Source organism: Camellia sinensis, chromosome 1 (genome assembly GCF_055761805.1).
Source record: "Camellia sinensis isolate YWXY chromosome 1, ASM5576180v1, whole genome shotgun sequence".
NCBI classification, from domain to species: Eukaryota; Viridiplantae; Streptophyta; class Magnoliopsida; order Ericales; family Theaceae; genus Camellia; species Camellia sinensis.
This window is the reverse complement of record NC_138961.1, coordinates 195198363-195207585: the sequence shown is the minus strand read 5'-3', so window position 1 is coordinate 195207585 and position 9223 is coordinate 195198363. Positions and strand designations below refer to the sequence as shown.

The 9223-nt window shown below is 39.4% G+C and overlaps 1 protein-coding gene across 1 annotated transcript; it reads left to right on the top strand.

Annotated features, from left to right (window-relative positions):
* The first annotated feature begins 201 nt into the window (after positions 1-201).
* On the top strand, positions 202-3929 carry LOC145821971 (uncharacterized). Its single transcript, XM_082918537.1, has 2 exons — positions 202-2011; positions 3883-3929. The coding sequence occupies exons 1-2, from the start codon at positions 202-204 to the stop codon at positions 3927-3929; spliced, it is 1857 nt and encodes a 618-aa protein (XP_082774663.1).
* Positions 3930-9223: the final 5294 nt, after the last annotated feature.

Sequence of the window (9223 nt, the reverse complement as noted above, 5' to 3'; positions counted from 1 at the left end):
TAACTCGGATTGTAGGGGCTATCTCTTGCCCGTAGTATGTTATTTAATCTTTTCCTTTGTTCTATTTGTATTTTGCTAATTGTAGCTTATCTAATCTAATTAATGAAGTTTTTTTTTTTTTTACTGTCCTTGTACATAAGAATAATAATAATACTGATAATAAATAAGTGAATAAATCACAAGAAAATCCCGTCATGCAGAATGGCTGGACGAACAAGAAATAATAACAACGGTAATGGCGATGGAGTGCCTGATGGCGATGTCGCTCGAATTATACGCGCGATTGCTGATAGGGTAGGCAATATACCACCCCGCAACCAAGATCAAAACAAATCGGAGATGATAGCAAAGTTTGAAAAGCTACGTCCCCACAAATTCCTTGGTGGATCAAACCCCCATGAAGCTGAAGCTTGGTTAAGACAAATTAAGAAGTTGCTAGATACTTCCGACATCCGAAATGAACAAGATAGAGTGACTATAGCGGCATTTCAAATGGAAGGGGAAGCAGATCATTGGTGGGAAATGATCAAAAGTACTCGACAAGTAGAGACATTAACTTGGAGACAGTTCGAAGACTTGTTCATGGAAAAGTATTTTCCTAACTCGCTAAGACAAGAAATGATTCAAGAGTTCCTTCAACTGAAACAAGGAAAAATGTCAGTCGCTCAATATGCGAACCGTTTTGAAGCTCTTTCACGGTATGCTTCAGCCATAATAGCAAATGAAGGGGATAAGGTTAGGCGATTTGAATGGGGTTTGGACATAGACATTAGAGGAAAATTGATAGCAGTACAACTCTCCACTTATGCCCAAATGGTGGATCGAGCTTTAATTGTGGAACGAGAGTTAGCAGATTCTGAACGCATTCAAAATCAGCGATCAAGGAACAACAACCAACCACGCGAAGGAGGCCCAGTCCGCAACACCAGAAACCATCCTGCGCCAGCACCTTATGCCGGAGGGATGCAGCAGCAACAAAGACAGAATCGAGGAAACCAGCAAGGAGGAAACTTTGTAAGTGAGTGGAAAAGAAGATGTTTCGGATGTGGTCAACAGGGGCATCGTCGAAGTGAGTGTCCTCAAGGAGGGAAGTATTTTATGGATCAGCAAGGGGCACAACCATACAACAAATGCCAACCAGGGCAAGGTTCTAAGCCTACTCAACATGCCCAGACCAACAAGGGGCAGCCTCAAGCCTCTAAGAATGCAGGCCGACCAAGAACACAACCACAAGGAGCTCGAAATGGAAAGAAACTGGGAGAGACTAACCAACAGGCAGTAGGAAGAATGTATGCTCTCCAAGAAAAAGAAGATGTTGATAACCCATCAATAATTCAAGGTATGTTAATCCTTATGAATTCTTGGGTTAAAGTATTATTTGATTCTGGAGCTTCGCATTCTTTTATATCCACTGCATGTGTGACAAGTTTGGATTTAAAGCCAGAAGCGTTAGAGATAGCTATGAGTGTCGCTTCACCCTTAGGAGGTCAAACCCGAGTAAATCTAGTATGTAAATCTTGCGAGCTAGAAATCTCCGGTTCACATTTGATCTGTGATCTAAGAGTTATGGATATGTCGGATTTTGACGTCATCCTAGGAATGGACTGGTTGTCAGTTCATCGAGCCATTATTGATTATTACTGTAAGACAGTGACAGCATCCTCCCTTAACGGCACGAAAGTCCAATTTAAAGGGGATAGACAAGATTCTCTAACTCCAACGTGTCGCAAGTCGCGATGGCATGATCAACTAACTGGATGGTTGGCGAGCCTAATTTTGGAAGACGAAAATCGAGAGGATCCAGGATTACCCTATGTGGTGTGCGAGTACGCTGACGTTTTCCCTGACGAATTACCAGGATTACCTCCAAAACGAGATGTAGATTTCACGATTGAGCTTCAACCCGGGACTTCACCGATTTCAATAGCACCACATCGTATGGCGCCAGCTGAACTTCGAGAATTGAATGAGCGGTTGCAAGAACTGTTGAGTAAGAAGTTCATCAGACCAAGTACGTCCCCTTGGGGAGTGCCAGCATTATTCGCAAAGAAGAAGGATGGGACCTTAAGATTGTGCATCGATTATCGACAACTAAATCGAGCCACCATTAAAAATCGATATCCCTTACCCAGAATTGATGACTTGTTTGATCAATTAAGAGGTTCAAAATGTTTTTCCAAAATTGACCTTAGGTCGGGATACCACCAACTTCGTGTTAGAGGAGAAGATATACCCAAAACTGCATTTCGAACCCGTTATGGCCACTATGAGTTTGTGGTAATGCCATTTGGTTTGACAAATGCTCCTGGGGTATTCATGAGTTTAATGAACAAAATCTTTACCCCCTATTTGGACCAATTTGTGGTAGTATTCATTGATGATATTTTGATATACTCACGATCGGAGGAAGACCACGAGCAACATCTGAGGACCGTTTTGCAAATTCTAAGAGAAAACCAATTGTATGCTAAAGCTAGCAAATGTGAATTTTGGCTAAAGGAAGTAAAGTTCTTAGGTCATGTTGTATCTGAATCAGGGATATCAGTGGATCCCGCTAAAGTAGAAGCAGTGATGGGGTGGAAACAACCTAAGAATACGTTTGAGATTCGTAGTTTCTTGGGATTAGCAGGTTATTATAGGAGATTCATTCAAGATTTCTCCAAATTAGCCAAGCCGATGACACGCCTAACGCAAAAAGGAGTAAAGTTTGAATGGAACGAAGCGTGTGAACAGTCATTTCAAGAACTCAAGAAGAGACTGACAAGCGCTCCTATATTAGTCATACCCGAACGTGACGTTGGGTACACTGTTTATTGTGATGCCTCTAAGGAAGGGTTAGGTAGTGTGTTAATGCAAAACGGGAAGGTAGTAGCTTACGGATCAAGACAATTGAAGAATCATGAGAAAAATTATCCTACTCACGATCTGGAGTTGGCAGCTGTGGTTTATGCACTTAAGACTTGGCGACATTACCTTTATGGCGAAAAATTTGAGATATTTACCGATCACAAAAGCTTGAAGTACTTGTTCACACAAAGAGATTTGAACATGAGGCAGAGACGCTGGATGGAGTACTTTGAAGATTACCAATTCACCATATCTTATCATCCCGGGAAGGCTAATGTTGTAGCAGATGCACTAAGTCGAAAAACAAGAGAGATTGTAGCCAACATATTAATTAAAGGATGGGAAATGGTAAGCACTGTGAATGAGTTTAAGTTACAACCAGAGACTCAGAATGGGAGGGGTAGGTTGTTTACAATAGTTACAACACCCAAACTTCTTACCAAAGTGTTGGAAGCCCAAAGGTTTGATCAGGAGACCGACTCCATCAAGGCCCGATTAGTGTCCGGGGAATCTTCACCAGATTGGACGCTCCATCAAAATGGTAGTTTAAGGTATTTAGGTAGAATTTTTGTGCCAAACATCGAACAATTAAGAGAGGAAGTACTTAAAGAATTTCACCATTCGGTTTTTGCGGTTCATCCGGGAGGAAATAAGATGTACCAGGATCTTAAGCGACGGTATTGGTGGAGTGGAATGAAGAAGGACGTTGCTCAATTCGTATCTAAGTGCTTGACGTGTCAGCAAGTGAAGGCAGAACATCAAAGGCCGGCAGGGAAACTCCAACCTTTACCAATACCTAAGTGGAAATGGGAACACATAACAATGGATTTTGTAACGGGATTACCCCGATCGCCGCAAGGCCATGATGCAATTTGGGTGGTGGTTGATCGATTAACTAAGACGGCACATTTTCTACCAATAGGACCAGCAGGCACACTCGAATCTTTAAGTCGATTATTTGTTCGAGAAATCATTAGATTGCACGGAGTACCAGTCTCAATAGTGTCAGATCATGATTCTCGTTTTACGTCACAGTTCTGGCAAAGTCTGCAAAAGGCCTTGGGTATAGAGTTGTGTTTTAGTACAGCTTTTCACCCTCAAACTGACGGTCAATCGGAAAGAACAATTCAGACTTTAGAAGACATGCTTCGAGCTTGTATGATGGACTTTAAAGGTAATTGGGAGAAATATTTACCACTAGTCGAATTCTCTTACAATAACAGTTTTCAAGCAAGTATTGGTATGGCACCGTATGAAGCTTTGTACGGACGGCCTTGCCGATCACCAATATGTTGGACAGAAGTCGGAGAAGCACCTCTTTTAGGGCCAGAGTTAGTTCAGGAAACTACCGAGAAGGTGAAACTAATTAGGCAAAGGCTTGAGACCGCTCAGAGTAGGCAGAAAAGCTATGCAGATCAAAGGAGAAGACCTTTAGCATTTAAAGTTGGAGATCATGTGTTTCTGAAAATACAGCCTCGCCGAGGAGTTGTTCGTTTCGGAAAGAAGGGAAAGTTGTCACCTCGCTTCATAGGGCCTTTCGAAATTTTGGACAAAATAGGAGAAGTGGCGTACCGTTTGGCTCTACCACCTCAACTGGCTGGAGTGCATAATGTTTTCCACGTCTCTATGTTACGGAAATACGAGCCACACCCTTCTCACATCATCAATTGGGAGGAAATTAATCTTGATGAAGACGTGACATTTGAAGAAAAGTCTGTCAAGATTTTAGATCGTCGCGAGAAGAAATTACGAGGCAAAACTATACCATTGGTTCGAGTTCTCTGGAGACATCGTGGAACGGAAGAGTCAACGTGGGAGCGAGAAGATATGATACGTATCAATTACCCTCAACTATTTGAGTCTAAAGGTACGAATTAATTTCGAGGATGAAATTTTCTTTTAGAAGGGTAGATTGTGAAAACCCATCTTTTAATTATTCTTTAAAGAAAATTTATTAATTAATTTTGTCTACAGTCTATCTGAATTATACATTAGTGTAAAAGTTAGTTTTAAATTGACTCAATTCAATCACTAACAAGACATTATTAAGAATAATAATTTTGTGGGTGTTCAATATTTGTTGTTTATAAATTATTTTAATTATGATTCAATATAATAACTATTCTTACTAAATACCTTAATTAAAAATCTTAGTGTGTCAATTTTCAGAAACCCACACAAAAAAATAAAATAAAATAAAATAATAATAATAATAATAATAATAATACAAACAAACAAACCATGGGAAAACAACCCATAGTTCCTACCAAACCCACCATCTCTTAGAAATTAGGAAACCATAAAATTTAGGGAAAGCTCATTCTTAGAACTTGGAGAAAGGGAATGGAATGTTTTTGAGAAAATAAAATAATGGAAAGAATGAGAGGGAGAAAGAGATGTCTTCAATATTTATATGCATGCAAGCCTTCCTTGTGCATGCAAGCATCCGGTGAGAAAGAAAAAAAAAAAAAAAAAAAAAAAAAAGAAAGAAGAGAGAAATCCCCAAAGCCACCAAGCTTGGTGTTAGAAGAGGAAGAAGAGTAGGAGATTAAAGAAGCCAAAATTCTCAACCATTTTGTCACTCTATTACTAAGTAAGAAAACCCTCTCAACCCTCTCATTTTTTTTATATAATTGAAATTTTTCCGATTATGTACATTTGATACATTGTCTAAAACTGTGTTGAGAATAATCTGTCTTGAATCTGCCAGTATGTTACCCGAATTTTTAGACAATTTTATACTCAGAATTTTGAGATGATTTCTTCTATAAAGTTGTTGATAATGATGTCTAGTTTATCCAGAAATTTTTGGAAACAATTTTTGAGCTTTCTACGAATTTATACAAATTTTTAACTAAATCTGAAACTGTGTTGAGAATAATCTGTCTTGAATCTGCCAGCATGTTACCCGAAGTTTTAGACAATTTTACACTCAAAATTTCGAGATGATTTCTTCTACAAAGTTGTTGATAATGATGTCTAGTTTATCCAGAAATTTTTGGAAACAATTTTTGAGCTTTCTACGAATTTATACAAATTTTTAACTAAATCTGAAACTGTGTTGAGAATAATCTGTCTTGAATCTGTCAGCATGTTACCCGAATTTTTAGACAATTTTATACTCAGAATTTCGAGATGATTTCTTCTACAAAGTTGTTGATAATGATGTCTAGTTTATCCAGAAATTTTTGGAAACAATTTTTTAGCTTTCTACGAATTTATACAAAATTTTAACTAAATCTGAAACTGTGTTGAAAATAATCTGTCTTGAATCTGCCAGCATGTTACCCGAATTTTTAGACAATTTTATACTCAAAATTTCGAGATGATTTCTTCTACAAAGTTGTTGATAATGATGTCTAGTTTATCCAGAAATTTTCGGAAACAATTTTCGAGCTTTCTACGAATTTATACAAATTTCTAACTAAATCTGAAACTGTGAGACAGATTTTACCATGTATTCGAAAATTTATTTAAAATTCTATACTAAGCCAAATCTGGAAATTTCTAACTAAAAGATGAAATTTGAGAAGTCTAGTTTCATGATAAATTTTTAGATTATGGGTTTGATCTATAAATTTAAGCATGGAATTAATGTAAGGAAATGTGACAAATTTGTGTCATAAACACCCTTGGAATTTCTTTAGAATTATTTATAAGTTATTTTTGGAAAAATCTTTCTGAACAATAACCATAACATGTTTATTGAGTATCCTGTAGATTGATATGAATTTTAGAGTTGTATAAGTAATGTATTTATAATTTTATTTGCAAGGTATATACTCTGAAAATTTTTCTGGACAGAATAATATCACCACTTTAATATTATGCTAGTCTAATTTTGTAAATCAAAAATTTGTGCATGTGTGTATTTAGGGTTTAATTCTTGTATCTAAATTATTATTTCATACCATGGTTTAAATAAATTGTTTATTTAAATTCTGTACTTTTATTTAGTATTGTGTGACACATGCAATATTTTATGATTGGGAATTTTAATGAGTTGGTATAACATTACTTGTGATTAAAAATTTAGAGTTTTTTGTGATTAATATCAAAATTAACTGAAATGATTAACGGCATATACAAAGTTAACAATCGACGATTAATACCAGTTGTTCGGCGTGAGTCTTGGTTTAAAGACTGTACGGAATTAAGAGTTGACGGTTAACACCGGTTGTTCAGGGTGAGCCCTGGTTTTGAGAATTCTCACGTAAATTGTGTTGCGAAACTCTAAGATGGCACGGGACTTATTTGAACCCTTTTCGGTATTCGGTTTTTGAATAAGGGTGGATGTGCAAGTGGCACACAGGGAGGTTGCTTACCCCTGGCAGACCGTTTCCTTGGGGCAGACCACGGATGCCACTACTTGGGTATATAACTCCGGACGTGGGCATCCTTGGTAGTTACGGTTGGTAACACTTAAATATTTGACCAAGGGAGGGTTTCAAATCAACCGTTGCCATGCTTAGTGGTTGGTAAGTTAAATCTCTTTGGTGAGATTTCGAGTGTCACCTAATTTATTAAAATTACTGAAACTATTCTAATGGTTGTAATTTCTGTGTATAATTATATTGTTATCTCATGTTTAGAATATTATTATTTGTCTCTTAAAAAGAATGGTAGGTTGGTTACGTTTTCTTACTGTGTTGAAAAACTCATGGCATATATTTTGTTGCCCTGGCGTTTCATGCCAGATTATGTTGAAGAAGGGACTGAGGCTGAAATTGGAGCTGCTGCCAATATCGAACCTTGGCTGACTTAGAGTCAATATTTTGTCAGAATAAAATCCTGTTATCCCTTGTATTAGGATTAAACTATGTTGTGACGTTGTGTGTGAACTTGTAGTTTTATTCTGTCGTTGGACTTTGGCTTTGTAAGAACTTAAAAGTTCCTAACTAGTAGTTAAAATTTTATCTAGCAAGTTATTGTTATTTAAATCTTATGACGTTTCAAAAAAAAAAAAAAAAAATTTTGGGGCGTCACAATAACCTGGCAAAAGTGGCTTAGGTGCATGTAGGGATCTATCTTCCCTTCGTAAGTCGTAAATTAGGCTAGAGGAAGTCGGAAGGTAACGGCGTGTTTTCAATTGCCGGAACGAACGGCGAACTATGCAACCTTGCTAATACTTTGTCCGTTGGTTCGTAGACAGGGCGCGGTATTGGCATTCCTAACTCGACACTTCCGTGCGTCTGAGGAGCCAACCGCTGAAGGGCTGAAACTCTGCGCGGGGAGCGTGCCCTAACATCCTCCTTCCACCGTGCCCTTTCTTCAAGCACAGTTCGCAAATCAGACGATCTGGGCAACTCCTTCTGCCTGGATGACGTCTGGTGCATGCGCGAGGGCCGATAGGTGCTTCTTTCAGTACATGACCTCTCAGCTCTCGTTCTCTCAGACCTGGAGTAACGAGTCTTGGACGTCCTTGTTTGAGTGTCGCCTGTTCTAAGGCTCCTACTCTCTGCTTGTGATGGCGTGGTGTGTCTACCACAACCTTCCGAGTGGCGAGGGGGCGTACTTCCTTTGCGCCCCTCTCCTGTCGCCACTCATTTTCCTTTTATCTGGCGCTTCATTAATTCCATGTCCGCCGCCATCCTTCGTATCAACTCATCCTGTTCCTTCACGCGATCCTCCAGAACCTGAGGGTCAATCCTCCGCCTCTACCTTTCGGGGCTTTGAGAGTGACGGGGGCTGTTACCCCGCATTCCCCTTGCATCCCTCCGGGGGTTCTGTCGCTAGGGCTCTAAATCTGCCATGGGAGGGATACAAGGCAAACCTTCGCGCCTCCCACCCCCCTCTAGGGTTTGTCCATCGATAGCGGACTGCGGTAAGTCTTCATTGTGCACCATTGATCTCAACTAGAGAGGAAAGCTTGATCAAGAGATTTTGTTCTTCGTAGTCTTCCCACAGACGGCGCCAATTGTATGAGCATGAAATAATTCTTCTCGTATGATCCTGTTAATCAAGCTTGCGCTCCTCGAAACGTCGTCGCTTTGTCACCTGAAAACAAAAACGTGACCTAACCGGCGGGTGTGTGCTGGAAACGCCTTCGATGCCTAAGTCAGCACAATACACAATAGACACAAAAGCTCTGTGAATTCAGGAATCAAAGTTGTGTTACCTCCTCCGTAGGTTCTGTTATGAGCTTTTATAAGTTCCGTGTGGCACAATCCTGGTAGGACTCTTACCTCTCCATGTAAAGTCCTCTTAGGAATCACACTCCTGAAAGATAATGCTTATCCTTCAACACCCCCCTCACTGTTTAAACCAAGTGAGGTGGTTTTATCCCGGTTGGATGACAGCACGACCAAGCTAACCCAGCTTAGATCTTCCCTTCAGTGCCTGTATCCTGGTTAGGCGTACTCCAATCGGGCTGTTA